The sequence below is a fragment of the Anolis carolinensis genome, chromosome 3, assembly GCF_035594765.1.
Source record: "Anolis carolinensis isolate JA03-04 chromosome 3, rAnoCar3.1.pri, whole genome shotgun sequence".
NCBI classification, from domain to species: domain Eukaryota; kingdom Metazoa; phylum Chordata; class Lepidosauria; order Squamata; family Dactyloidae; genus Anolis; species Anolis carolinensis.
This window is the reverse complement of record NC_085843.1, coordinates 89233515-89249382: the sequence shown is the minus strand read 5'-3', so window position 1 is coordinate 89249382 and position 15868 is coordinate 89233515. Positions and strand designations below refer to the sequence as shown.

Genomic DNA, 15868 nt, shown 5'->3' with positions numbered 1-15868 from the left:
GCCCGAGCTGTGTGGAGTTCGGACTCTGAGTAAGATCTGGGACACCTGGTGTTTGGGTGTGAGTGTTTGGTCACCCAAGAGGAAGGGGAATAAAATGGGAATGTTTGGCCACTTCACTTTGCGTGTGGCAAGGTGTTGCTGAGGCGCCATTGGGATTTCTGTGCATTCGTGAAGACTGGACTGGGACTGTGCTTCTGATCTGCTGTTACCATCGTTGCTTGGCTCTTTGTGCCTTTTCGTGGACCTGGTTTTGATGACTGCACCCTCTTCGGACCCTGGATTGGAATTTGACCTTGCGTCTGTCTTCGCCATTTGATTGACGACTACTCTCGGCTTTTGACTTCTGGCTTGCCCTCCGGATTTCGCTGCTGCCTCCTGACCTGACCTTGGATCCTCCTGATGATGTCTCTTCACCCTCCTCTTGGAGCTCTTGGCTTTATCTGCACTGTGGAAGCAGTTTACTGCATTTCTAGTTTGTTTGCTTTCAGACCAGTTTGGTGTTTTCTTTTGGGAACTGTCCCTTTAAATCCACAGAGCCAGCTGGCTGCTACAGAAAGGGCTTGGACCCAAAAAGTGCCTTTTGCACTAAGTTTGTTTAGCCTTGTTTTTCCTGCTTGGAGTTCCGGATTTCAGTTACTCATTGCAGCTTTTGGAAGGTTTCAAGTTCTTGTTTATTTTGCCTATTTTTTAGTAGTCAACTCAATTTGTTTTCTAAGCTGAATTGAAGCGTCTTTTTAGTTTTATTTGACTGCCTGCGTGGATAAACAGCTGGGCTTGTTAAGACATACTTTTGAGTTATATTTTTGTTCGGACTGTTCTTGAAACATTGATAGTGAAGTGTTTCAAGATATCTTCTGTGTTTATGTTTACTTTTTGGCTTATCTCCTGAATAAACTCTGTTTTGTTCGTTAATTGGCATCTGACTCTTGACACAACTAGATTTAATGTCAGGGGAAAACCTTTACCTTTAATTTTAAGTAAACATATAAATTAATTTATAAATAAATAAATATAAATACATTTATAAACATATCAATATTTTTTCTTAATGGCTTTTACCATCCTATTCTATATTTGCTCTGTATCTCATTTAAATCACTGATCAACTATTCATTCTGCAGATATGCATGGAGAAATCCTTCATAAATGTTGGCCTACAATGAGCAGTCTCTTGCTGCATATAAAACTCTGTTAACTAAGTCGGAAGGAAAATTACAGGCCATATCACTAAGCCAGGCACACTTAGGATGCATTTACAGTTTTGAATTAATGTAATTTGACACCACTTTACCTGCCATGTCTCAATACTATAGTATCATAGGAACACAGTGTTAGCCATCTCTGTCAAAGAGTGTCAGTGCCTCACCAATTACAAGTCCCAAAATTACACAGCAACATGCCATGTCAGTTAAAATGATTTATAACTGCATTAATTTTAGTGTAATTTATTATAATTTCTTTTCTTTCTGTTCTGAGTACCAAAGATACAGAATGACTGCATCTGTTTTCTATATGACTCACAGAATACCGAATTTAGCTATTTAGCAATGAGACCCTACACTGAAGGATCAAAATTGGACGAATCCCAGGAGTCAATGTTTTTGAGTCATGCTAGTTAAAGTGGTGTCAAACTGCATTAATTTTACAATGTAAATGAACCCTTAGTCATGTCTTGACTTTTAAAATTCATTTCAATGAGATCCAAATTTGGCTTGTACTTAAGCCAACATTAGTAGGAAAGGATCCTCCTAAAAACATTTATAAAGAATATTGCCAACCAACAGATGAATTAGAAGACAAAGGGAATATTCTAAAATTAATGCTTCTCAATTTTAGTCTTTGAAGACAAAAAGAGGATCACAAGGAAAGTAAGGAAGAACTCACGTTTAAAAATTACAATAATGGGGGTTTCTTGCCTGACTTTCAATTCCAGAGTCATGAAGTCTGGCAGCCTCACAATCTGATCCCTTACTTGAACTATTTTGTGTTTTCAAGGGGTGACACTTTGTGAAGAATAAATGTAGCAATCTGGTTTATAGTACACCTCAAGGATATCTTAAATTGTTAAAAATAAATTGTAAAAAACCCAAAATGAATCAAATTTTCTACCAAGTGAACTGCACAAATTGTAGACATACAGTTGTTCTCAGCATGGGAAATACTGTACTGTGCCTTTGCGTCTTATTGCTCTGTAAAAAGAACAATGTGACAACCATAATGAAGTGCTGCCGACCTAGTTAAATATTAAAGCATTTCAAACCCAGACTTGTAAGCACTTAAGTACTTAAATACATCTGCTAAGATGGGTGAATCTTATTCATTCCATAGTTCCATTCCAACCTTTTGAGAATGAAAGGGTTAAACACAGAGTTGATGAATCTAATCTACAATTCAACTAAAGCTAATTAAGATTGTTTAGAGCAGGTAGTTTCCAATTTTAGATGGAAATACAGACCACTTTCTAGAGCTAATCTGTATTTTTTCCTTCCTGGAAACTAACAAAAGGAATTAAGTTAATAATAAACTTAAATAGACTTATCCAAAGATTCACATTATTCTTTGTCCTTGGAAACTCATAATAAACCCCACACATCTATAAACTAATGAAATGATAATAATCAGAAGGTGTTGTAGTAGAGCCTGTAAGTAATGTTGCAAGCAGTAGTATGAGTACCAGAAGGGGGAAAAGGGCTACTCGCAAACAGGAGTCAGATGAAGAACAGCAATGGAAAAGGATTCGGGATATACTTATGGCACCTACTGATGAAGACACATTCGAAGGGTTTTCAAGTGACAGGGAGTCAATGAGCAAGGAAGGAGATGTGGTGGATGGGAATAGAGACATAAAGAGGGTTACTCGGGAGCAGGAATCAGATGAAGATTGGGAGAGGAAGAAGATCCGGGATATACTTACTGCTCCCATAGATGAGCAGTATTGGGTTTCTCTGGGAATGATGGGTCTGGGAGTGATGAGGATGGGGAGGACACAGTGGATTGGACTAAGGTACAAGAGATAAGGGATATATGTGCAGAGCCAACCTCTAGTGACACGTTTGTGGGGTTTCCGGGACATGAGGATTGGCAAACAGAAGATACATCTGAATCATGGGGAAGCCTAAGTCTTGACAAGAGATGGAGGAACTGGAGGGATGGAAACAGGGGTTCACGTGTGAAGACAAGGTCAGCTGTAAGAGATGATGATGGGGTGGAGGCAAGCTCATTACCGGATAATGATGTGTAAGATAAAAGTAGGCTCTGAAATGGGGAACCTTTGCAGAAGGCAAAGTGTTGGCTACATTATTGTATCATGTGTATTTGTCGCTGCCTGTTCTCGTGTTGGGTTTTGCATCCAGGTTCTGCAGCCTGGAGTTTGTGTTACCTGTGGATCTTCAACTTGGACTGACTTCTCATGAGTGTGGCTTTCTCCCTTCCTTGGATTGTGGACTGACTTGATGACAACTCTGTCTGACAGACTTGGAAACGACGTATCTTTGGGCTTCTTCGGCGATGACTCTTGGACTACAGCTGGCTTTGGCAACTCCTCCTTGCAGTTAACTCTTTGGGGGCAGCGCTGTTTGTGGGAAGTCTTTGTGTACAACGCTGCTTGTTTGCTGACTGCTTTTTAATCTGGTTTTTCCTCCTGTTTAACCTGATTATTTTCTGTTTGCTTTTTGGAGCCCACCTTGGGTAAATTCTTTGAGTTATGGCCAGAGACACTGAAGCTAAGTGTCTCTGAGCTTTTATTTGTTTTTGCAATAAACCTTTTGTTGGACTAAATAGTGTGTGTGGCTCTTTAAGGCCTCTGTGTTTCAACAGAGGGAGTTTAATTGCTAAAAGGCTAATTCTCCAGTAGATGAACACAAGCAAAGGGCTAAAAATAACTCACTTGTACCAAGACACACGTGAACTAGCAATGTGAAAGAAAATATAATAATGGTCCTGAATGATAAAGTCACTGATTTTATTTTCAGAAAGAATATGACAATTATAGTATGATAATATGTTGTGAATGAGTCTTCTGAGGCTGCCCCATGTAAGCCGCCCCGAGTCCCCGTGGGGAGATGGTGGTGGGATATAAATAAAGTTTTATTTATTAATAATGGTGAGATCAGGAGAGGAAGGAAGAATCCTCGTGAGGAGGGCTCGCTGGAAGATTTATATACAAAGAATCAGGGAGATTGATGAGGAATCTTCTGAGGAAGTTTCATGTGAGGATTTGGGAGAGGGTGTTGAGGTGGAAATGGATGCTGAGGAACCAGTGGTGACGGTGGAAGCTGGCATAGATTCGGCACGGGCTCCGGAAGGGTTTGGGGAGGAATCCGGATCCATGGATGCTGTTGATGCTAGAGAAGCTTGGGTATCTTCAGAAGCAGATCCCACATGGTCTGCCTGGAAGAATGAGGCTGGATCCACAGGTGTGAACAGAGTTGGGTGTGGGCAGAATGATATTGATTCTGATGAAGAATTTGGGACACCTGATCCTAGGGCGTTGGAAGTTTGGACGCCCAAGGAAACCTAAATAAATTGGGGATGTTTGGCCACTATGCTTTGCGTGTGGCAAGGTGTTGCTGGGCGCCATTGGGTTTCCTGTACGTGACTCTGAAGACTGGCTTGGGACTTTGCAACAGATGTAAGTTTGATCCGGGTTATTCTGCAATGGAGGGCTGGAATTGTGTGGGTTTCCCTGGACTGCATTGTTATTACTATTTTGCATTAGCTGCTGTTCGCCTTCGTTGTTTTGGCTTTCTGTGCCATTCCATGACATGGACCTTCTTTTGATGACTTCAACTCTTTGGACCTTGGACTGGAATTCGACTCGGCTTTGCTCTTTGCTCCCAAAACGTGGTTTGGCGTCGTTCTCAATTCTGTGGCTGCTTTCTGTTGCTGACTACTGGCTTTGCTCTTGACCCTGATGCTGGCTGCTTATCCCGACTTCGGACTGGCTTGACGTTTTCCTGCTCTAATCCTTCAATTCCTGGCTTGGCTTTTGCTCCTGCAGCGGTTTGACGCTGCTTGCTTATCCCAACTTCAGACCGGCTTGACGACGCTTTCCTGCTCTGCTCCTTTAACTCCTGGCTTGGTCTTCACTCCAGCGGCGGTTTGCTGCGGGCTCGCCAGCGTCTTTCTGTTCCGCTTGCTTTGCTGCTCTCAACAGAGAGTTCTCCAGCCCGGTTTGGGTGTTTGTTTTGGTTTAAAGCTACTTTCGTACTCCTGAATTTTGGGAAGGTTTTGGGGGCTTTGTAGCTGTTTGCTTTTGTTTGTTTCACCATTTCAAGCCCGTTTTGTGCTTTTGGGCTGAGTTCAAGTATTTTATGTTTAGTCCGGATTTTATCTCTGGTTAATCCGGATTATATGTCAGTTTGTGTTTCTGGCATTTCTTCTGTTTTAACTACTTAATAACACTGAAGTTTATGTGTTTTAAGTTTCTGCTAATTCTTGAACTCTTTGAACTATTTTTGGACTATTACTTTAATAAACTATATTTTGCTCTCAGTTGGCATCTGACTTTTGACATAATATTTGTTCTTTTATATAGAAAACCTTGGAAAAAGCCATTAGCATTTATATATTATAGGCAGTCCCCAAGTTATGAAGAAGATCATTTCTATAAATTTGTTTGTAAGTCAGAACAGATACACTGATTAAGTGTAACTCCAGCCAAGCTTTAATTGAGACACCTTATCCTCATGACAACTGTTTCAGGAGTGATTTTCTTTTCCAAAGAGCAAATTTCTCTCACTTCTTGTTGTTTCAATTTTGTTTTTAACTATGAGTTGTTTGTAAGTCAGATGCGTGTAACTTGGGGACTGTCTGTAAATTCATTTTATCATACATATGTAGGCTTTCAATTTTTTAGAATGAGATATCATAGCTACCCATGTAGTGTTAGGGTACCATTAGACAATATGATTCAATTTAAATGTTTAAATATTTAATTGTTTTTTTATTTGGTATTTTCCTTGTTTTTAAATTTTAGTGGTTGTGTTATGTTATTGTTAGGCACCTTCAGTGCCTATGGGGAGAAAGGATAGAAATAATAATAATAATAATCATCATCATCATCATCTGCAAAGTAGCAACCTTAAATACCACTTAAAGCCATTTTGTAAATTACCTAAAGGGCAGAATAAGTTTTACATTTTAAGATGGCTGCACATTCTTTGGCTACCCAAAAACTTCAGTCTTCAAAGAGCGAAGAAAAATCAGAGTGTTTATTCTCCAAAACTCATATGCTTTTTGTAGGGTGAAATGTAAGAGTTTCATATTTATCTAAAAATAAATATACTTCTGTGAATTCATAAAACATTGGATAGAAAACATTGGTCAGAGGTAGGACAAGGAAAAACAAAAATGTAATACATAAATTGTCAGTGCAGAACCTAAAAAGATAATGCAACTAGTAGTAAGGTCAAGTGATCAACAATCTAAATATGTTGATCAATAGGATGCCACCTTTTCCCATTGACTCATACTACCACCTACACACACACATATAGAAGGTTAAGTAGCAGTAGTGAAGAAACAAGTGATAATTTAAAAAGCAGTCACTCCTTATTCAAATAAGAAATTTAAAGTCCATATCACAGTCTTTCCATATTTAGTTTCTCTGGTATCATTTCTAGATGACTTGGTACTGTAAGTATTACTGTAATCCAACTACATCCCCAAACCATGCTTGTAGACTTCATATTTTCAATTTGTAATTTCAATCAAGCTTTCCCTTTTTTCTCTTCTATCCATTTGGAACAAAACTTTATCAGGACATAAACTGACTATTTCTTGAAATTATTTATCATGTAATGATTTTGTAGATAGCTAGATAGATATAGGAACAATGAGATCTAATCACAGTGACAATGTTGTTTTCTGGCAGCCACAATCATGCAAATATATCAATGTTTACATATAAGCAAACCAAACATATGCACCACCAAAACCAATGACAAGTGGGATCCTCTCACCTCTGCAGGAGTCTACCGTATACCATGCAGCTGTGGACAAGTCTACATAGGGACCACCAAATGCAGCATTGCCCAAACATGAATCAAGGAACATGAAAGGAACTGCAGACTAACCCAACCAGAGAAGTCAGCCATAGCAGAGCTCTTGATGTATGTACCTGGACACAGCATATTATTTGAGAACACAGAAATGCTGGACTACTCTAACAACTACAGTGCCAGACTACACAGAGCATCCACAAGCACGAAATCCATAAGAATGTGGACAATTTTAACAGAAAGGAGGAAACCATGAAAATGAACACAATCTGGCTACCAGTATATAAAAAAACTCTAACATCAGGACAGTAAATAAAGAACAACACTCAAAAACAGGGGAATCCCAGGCAAAAAACAATCAGCTAATCACCTTCCAACAAAGGATTCCCTTAGGCAGGAAGCAACCAAGCTGTTAGGGATTCCTCTTCTTTGGAAGAGGAAGGGGAGCAGGAAAGTGTTCATGAATCTGAGGGTGAGTTGGAATCTGAGGAGGAGACTTTGCAAGTACCCTCATTTCAGGAGAGGCAAAAGGAATCAGAGCAGAGACGTCGTTCAGCTAGATTAGCTGCCAGAAATGCAGCTGAGTAATTAGGAACTGCCCTAGCAGCTGTGAGGGGTCTCAGGTCTATAAAGCAGAAGCAGGTGCAGGTAGCTCTTGCTGGTAACAAACTGACTCTAATGCCTTTGCTTTCCTAGTGTCTGCTTCGAGTCTACATCTGGATTTATTGCTGTTTCTTTGTCTAAAGTAAGACTACTGTTTGAGGGTTGTTGTATGTTTTTCGGGCTGAATGGCCATGTTCTAGAAGTATTCTCTCCTGCCACATCTATGGCAGGCATCCTCAGAGGTTGTGAGGTATGGAGGTATGGAAAAACTACTATTTGAGTTGGGAGTTTATCAGAGACTAAGAACTGTGCTTGCCCTATGACTTCCTTGCTTCCTTTTGCATTATTCCACTGAGTGTGATGTACTTTATGTTTTGCTGAAGTAAAGCAGTTTTCATTTACTTACTACATTGTTTTAAGCCTTTTCTTGAAAGACAAAACAGGACACAAGCTTTGAAGCTGCAAGGTTATTCAATACTAATCAAGATGATCAATTGTAACATTCACACCTGCCTCAAACAGACAAGACTTCTTTCTTTCACCCTGTACATTTCACAGATATATCAACGACACTTGCCTAGTTTCCAACAAACCTCACAACCTCTGAGGATGCCTGCCATAGATGTGGATGAAATGTCAGGAGAGAATGCTTTTGGAACATGGCCATACAGCCCGGAAAACTCACAGCAACCCAGTGATTCAAGCCATGAAAGCCTTTGACAACAGGGACACATATTCAATATTATGAAAATAAAAATTCCATCTTAGTTTGAAAGCCAGGAGGGGACTCTATGATACCTTTGTGCAACGGAAGAAAGACTATCTGAAAAAAGAGAGAAATATCTCCTAGGTTCTTTACAAGCCATCTTTATGATTGCTCTCATTCCTGATACAGAAGACATAGGTTTGTTTGTTTGTTTGTTTTTAAAAAAAGAGAAGTCAATTTTAACATAATCCTAAGATTTGGATTATACCAATATCTTCTGTTTCCCTTTCCCATTCCTCTCCTTGCTGGCATGGCTACATGGAGGAAGCATTGAACTCATTGAAGCAAGTATAAGGGATTGTTTAACTCAAGCCACTGTTTATTTTATACCCACACATACACTCATATGCATGTGCATGTGTGCTCACACACACACACACACACACACACACACACATTATTATCCTCTCATAAATATTATAAAGACACACAATCCTATTCTCTGTGAACACTACGGAGTTATAATTGGAGGCCTCTTATCACCCCCCCCCCCGAATTGTGTAAATCTGACAATTGATTTGTCATGTTTAACAGAAGTACTCTTGTAAATGAGGTTTTCCCTGGATTTAAAAATTCAAATACGGTATTTAACTTCTTTTTTTTTACATTTAACATGTTTTTTTTGTTGAAATTTATAGGAAATCCTCCCAGAACTGTGGAGGCTTGTATATCTACTTGTTTGTTTTGACATAGATAAATAATATTTCATTGTTAATCCTATATGATTTCAGAGGACATAGTTATGTTTTAGACAGTGTATATGGTGCTCTAATATACATATTGTGTACAACTCGCATATTGGACCATTATTGTTTATCACATTTTGATACATTGTTTATGATAGACAATATCTGTGTTCTTCACTAATTTTCTTTGCAAACAAATCTTTGTCACAAGTATGATAGCTAAATTTTATACTTCCAATTCTATACAAACAAATGGTAATGCACAAACAGGATTTTTTAAGCATAATCTTATATAAATATCATTGTTTTCATTTTGATGAATTTATCAGTCCCTGAAAGAAACTAATTCAAACAACAAATTTGTAATCTACTGGGTCATACTTAGGGCCTGTCTTGGACACATACCCCAGATTGGACCAGAGGTTGCTCCAGAATGTCATATGAGGTTTAGGGACATCATCCATTGGTGCTTTCCCCTCTCCATGAAATGACCCTCAAATTATCAATGCATCATATCAAAATCCATGCTTTTGACCCCAAAACCTGTCTTCAATTTATACATGAAGTTGACTAATGCAAATATTACTCTAAAACCAAATGACCCTACCCAGAACCTATTATTTTTCTCTCTACTTCCAGAATGGTCAGCTGCACAATGTATTTTCCATTTACCAGTCATATACAGTATGTCTGACATGAGCAACACATTAATGGTTTCCTGTAGACATGATACCCTCTGAGAAACTCATACTTCTGGAATATATCAATTGAATCTAGTCCAGGCATGGGCAAAACTTTTAACAGCATGTGTCAAGACCCAGGCTGCAGAGCACCAATAACCATGCGCAGAGACCAGAATCTATCTAATATCTTTATTAAAGGAATATATAAAGTCAATAAAAACAGGTGAAGAATAAAGTTCAGAAGTAGACCTTTCAGGAAAGGTCAAATATAGTCCAGGAAATTAATGTCCAATATGAGATATTAGAGTCCAAAGTTATAATCCAATAACCGAAACACACACTCTGCCGAGCAAAGTGTGGGGAAATGACAGGGTCCTTTAGTCCAATACAGCTTGACAACAAGGCTGGAGAGCAAACTAGATTCTTGGCAAACAAGGCTTGATTCGAGGCAACAAGAAGCAGGAGACGAGAACAGGGTCCGTGGCGAGGTCCGTGGCAAGGTCTGGGGAACAAGGCAGGGTTGGAACAAGAACAAGGTCCTGGAAACAAGGAACAGGAGTAGCGTAGTCCACACACGATCTCACTCCCGAAGCTGACGAATTGACTCCGCAAGGATTCCCTTGCGGTTAAACACCTATATAGGATCTTGTTTTCCCGCCAAGGAACACTTTCCCTGGGGAACAAGAAGTGAAACCCATACTGTGTCCAGATGCATGACTCCTTAAGATTTCCCAAGGGAAACAGGCTTAATCAGCTAATTGTCTGGCAGCAATTCTGGCGCTTCTGCGATTCGCCTCCCTAGCGCCTCTATCTCGATTATAATTATCCCGGCGAGAAAACGGGGGAGATTTCTGCTCAAGGCTTGTTTGGCTGACTTCTTGTGGGCAAACATCTTGCAGGTGCAAGGGCTCCAATTCTGGCTGAAACGGTGGGAAACCCAAGTTTTCCTCTTCATCTGCCACAATAGTACTAGGAACGGGACTACATGGCCCATGAGTCATCACAGCATGGCAGGCCATGGCGAGCCAATCCAGGAGGGAGGGGGTGGTCGGGAAGGCCGAGGGACAGCTGGCATGGGGGAAGCCAGGGGCGTTTACCACTGCGGGGCTGGGAGTGGCATGGGGATGAATGCCAGGGGAGGGGAGGGAGTTGGACCAGAGGGAGGGGGGGTTGACACACAGATGTCCGGCGGTCTTGGGAGAACCCTGCACAGCCACATCTTTCTGCTGGGTCCTCCTCTTGTCAGGAGGACATGGTGGCCCATGGTGAAGGACATGGTCACACGGTGACTCTCGGCAGGAGGATGTAACACAGAGATGATTCTGGGTTTGGAGGCAAGACCCCAAAAGGTCACATCTAGCCCACGGCCCTAAATTTGCCCATGCATACTCTAGCCAATATTGGTTTCATGACAGGAATATCTCCCTTATGTCTTGTTCTACTTTCCAAAATGGCACCAGTGCTACTAAGAGTTAGCACTAAGCTACAATAATATGAATGATTGAGCCCCTTTTCCCTAAACTGAGCAACTGACATTAGAATGACTTTCTGATCTCCTGAGAAACCAACATTTATTTTGCATTGTATTTTTTGTCATGGTACAGGCATGTAACAACCCAAATCCCAGGAAATATTCCCACCCTCTCTCTTCAGCCCTGAATTGCACTAAGAGATAATGATCTGCATATGGGGGACAAGTGATTACATTTTCATAGATTTATGCAACAACCAGTAAGTGTGTCATGTCAATATTTAACACAGAAGATACCAATACTATATTACTTGACAAACTGCACATATCTGCAGATGTGATGATATTAATGCCTGTCTTTGAATTTATTTCTTAAGGTACACATTTTTGTTTGCACTTCAGATACTTTCAAAAATTTTATGTGGCTACATAGTATGAAATGGCACACTATGTCTACAATAGCTGCAAAATCAGAGCTACAACTGCATTCAATTACAGATTCACAAATTAACAAAATCAACTATATTACTAAACTTGAGTTTTCTGAAAGCCAGTTATTCAATTTTATGGCACGAATAACATTATCATTTATGTATTTATTAGACTTTCATTCTTAATACAGGAAGTATTGTGACAAGTTAGAAAGCTAATATAAATCTGAACAATCAGACATCTTAGTAGACTTAGTAGACTCAAGCCAACAGAAAATTAAAATGTTCACTTTCAATTTATTGCACCCCTGCTCCTCTAAGTCTATTCACTTCATTCTTAGATATATAGTATGCCATTCAAAGCCCATATAATTCCAAAGGACACAGCCATACTTCCAGTACTTTATTACCTTATGTCCATGGTAACATACAGATTTCAAAATGCAATTCTCAGATTGATTAAAGATTTGGGAGGTATACATTTGTAATTGGGGGGGGGGGGGGGTTGATGTAGGATGGTTGTCTTTCCCAGTCCACCTTTATGTTTTGCAGTTATGTGGAGTTTAAAATACACTTCTCATACCAGTTAAGAAACATTAAAACAAAGTATAACTTTTATTTGTTTATTTATTTTTTGCATTTATACCCTGCCCTTCTCACCACAAAGGGGACTCAGAGTGACTTACAAGTAGGCAATCATTAGATTCTGTACAAACATAAAACCAAACAAATAAGCAAATACATTAAAACCAAAAATGTTACTAGAACTAACTAAAATGTAGGTACTACCAACCAAACAGAGGCTTCATATTATTTCTCTACTTGCTAAGTTTGGATGGAAAAGTGAAATATGTCTAGCCAGAAAGTTGTCTTGTTATGACCAATTAACAGAGGCATCATATTAACTTAGGTACATTAGGACTGAAAAGTCGGAAAGACCCCAGCCCAATGCCTTACAATGAATAACACAGCCTAAATAAAGATAGAATGGCCAGCCTCTGGTGAAAAAAATTGCAATATTTAGATGGCTTTAGTAATCCCCCCTCTCATGTGAACTCTATAAAATAACAATAGATCAGCCACATTTGTAGGAGAAATGACAGGAGAAAATGCTGATAGAGCACAGCTATACATGCTGGAAACCACAAAGCACTCCAATATTAAAGTTGTTGTGTGTTTTCCAGGCTGTATGGCCATGTTCCATAAGCATTCTCTCTTGACATTTCACCCACATCTATGGCAGGCATCCTCAGAGGTTGTGAAGTATAATCCAATATTAGTAAAAGATGGAGTGCAAGAAATTTTTAAAATATGAGTGATTGATTTCATGTATTGTTTTGCAACTTGGATCTAGCAAATGCTTGGTTCAATCCTAATTAACATTACACAGAGTGTTTTCATTGCTGCTGAGACAGAAATGTCACAGTTGTTAAGGTCTTGTATTCTCTGGAGATAAAACAACAAGTTCTCACACCCTGCACATAGTGTTCTTTTTCTCTGAACAATTCAGTGCCCTTTAATTGTTTTATTTGACTTTTCATCAACAAACTCGGTTTTGTTCCAATAGCAGTAAGACATAATGTTTCACTAAGACAGATCACAGCCTTATTAAGAAACATTTCTGAATTGCTACTAACCATTTAATTCAATTCTGCAATTGAGGCCATGCATTTAAGATATTCATGCAGAATGTTTTAGAGAGAAAGCACATGACTGACTATTTATTAGACTTCTCATGCATTAACATGATTTTCCCCCGATCTAAATCTATTATATCACATATCAGAAACAATACAAGCAAAAACTGCTTAATTACTTCTGTCAAACCCCACTGCCAATACAATGTTAACAATGTATTGGTACAATGTTATCATCAAAATTTTTACTATAACTTAGTACCTACACCCGGTGAATTATTTCCCAGAATCTAGAAATCTATCTAGAATAACCCAACCATGAACAGCAACAACACTATTACATTGCCCTGGAATGCTATATTAGAAATTGGCCAAAACATTTTCAAATGGAGGCTTCTTCCATATAATATCGTTCCTCAGTAGCACTGAGACCTTCCATCCATCTTTCAAATCAAGTATTTTAAATGGAAAAGCCAAATATCCTAGCTCACTGCAACTGCAGACAGATAGAGCACAAGCATTAAGTTACACTTAAAAATTTTTTGCAGGCAACAAGCACTTTTGAACAGTTCTACGTAAAATCAATAATTAAACATTTGATTTTAATGTTCAGTAAAAGATTTTTCTTACCTTAGCAAACTGTGCATTTACCCATTTTGTGAATGTTTTCTTTTGAACATCTTCCCTTTCATCTATGAAAAGAAGTAAAGTAGCTAAATTAATATGACTGGATTAGCCTTAAATCTTTACTTGGTTACTACCATTTTGAGCCATAGGTCAAAAATATCAGTATCAGTAAAATGTTAGTAAGAATTGTGTTGCTTTTTTTTTTTTTTGCTATTTTTAACTTTTAACAGAAAACTATAAAACCTCATTAAACCAAATCCCAGAATTTTACAGAAAGTGTTCATAGCAATCAAAGTACTATCACAAGGTCACATAAAAAAGACCTTTAACAGACACATTTGGCTGCAGCATCCCTGTAACATTTCTTATTTGGATCTATTCAAGAAGCAATATTTATTCATATTAGGGATATTAAAATATTTGAAACTTAATCATATCTTAATCATATCAGGATTGATTTTTTTGCAGGTCAAGACAATTTTTGCATGTTAGGTTTTTGTATGTGTATGTGTGTGAAGTTTTGGTGCATTTTCTACACAGAAGTAGTGGGGATTTTGCAAAAAAAATTCTAGCCGAAATTTCGCACAGAATCAATCTACAGTGTGCACAGTTTTTGAAGACTTTTTCACAGCAAAAGGAAAAATAATACAAAAGCATCAAAAAGTTACAAGAAAAGTATAAATATAAGATGTAAGATAATATGTAAGTTAAAACATAAAATAGTAAACTCTGTAAAAATAAAAAAATTAAACAGCAATAGACAAAACCTTTAAAAGCTTTAAAAACAATCACATAGCAATAAAAGCCAAACTCTCTTAATTTTGTAAAAGCCAGATGGCACAAATATGGTTTGATTTGTTGATGGAAGGAATGGAACAGTGGGATCATGTTGCCACTTTAATGGACTCATACAGGGAGAAATGGTTCTTCAAATAATCCTGATTCAACCATCTGGGTTGAAACCAACATTCATTGCTACATTTGAGAAAGGAAATTATAAGAACTGCACCCTTAATTGATATGATATATACTTTATTGCCTTGTACAAAATAGATAACATGTTTTGACAGCATTATTCTATTGTTATTTAAACAACCTATTATGTATTGGTTACAGTACTGTTATTTAAATATAACATGAGCATTAACTGTTTTAGGACAAGAGTAAGATCTGTTATTTTTATTGAATTAATAAACCATGATTTTGCCCTAAGTTGGTGCAATAAAACATAACAAAAAGGGAAATCTTAGTAATTAAACTACTATTCTACACTTAAAACATAAAATGGCACCTTAAGTGACCCCTATAACCAGCTCTGTCTTATGACTGACTAGGGCACCTCTGTCTTGTCTGGATTATGTAAAATATGTAAAAACTGGAAGATTTTTAATGTCCTATTCAGGAGAATTACGTATACATATATCTAGCATATGAAACCCTAATAAAATATTATTATTAAATACTGGCCTTCATGGCATTCTATCATTTTAGAACAGCTTGGCAGAAATACTAACGAAATCGATGGCATGACAGGATCAATTGTTCCAGTATAGCTTCTTGGGAGAAAGGCTGCATTCTAATGCCCACTTAACTCTTCATGGAGTCAACAAGTGAGGCAAATTATGAAATAAAATGATCAAGGGCGGGGGAGAAGACACAGAACAAATGACCTAACATTTTATCACTGTCAACAAATCCAACAAAAAGATGTATTTTCTAATGAAACCTCATTAGCACTAGCCACAAATTTCCTCATTGCTTCCTCTCCACAAGTCACATTGAATATTCACCAGAAGTAGTACAAAGAAAGTCAAAGGTGGTGAAGAGTGAAAGAAAAATCACAACTCTATTGATTTTGCTAGTCCTGTCATGCCAAGTAAGTGTATATGGAAAATTCATCTTGCATTTTCCTATTTTGATTGATTTATTTTTAATGCAGTGTTTGTGGTGCTTGCTGTTAAGG

At 38.2% G+C, this 15868-nt stretch overlaps 1 protein-coding gene across 14 annotated transcripts in view; it reads right to left on the bottom strand.

Moving 5' to 3' along the window:
* dmd (dystrophin) overlaps window positions 1–15868 on the bottom strand; it is a 1684732-nt gene that overhangs the window by 1269872 nt on the left and 398992 nt on the right. For all 14 annotated transcript variants that reach the window (XR_010004953.1, XM_008107345.3, XM_016992722.2 and 11 more), the window contains exon 2: window positions 13909–13970. Coding sequence is in view for 13 of the 14 variants with exons in the window: in XM_008107345.3 (XP_008105552.2) it covers window positions 13909–13970 (62 nt within the window). In the remaining variant the exon portion in view is untranslated. The remainder of the gene's footprint in view (window positions 1–13908; window positions 13971–15868) is intronic.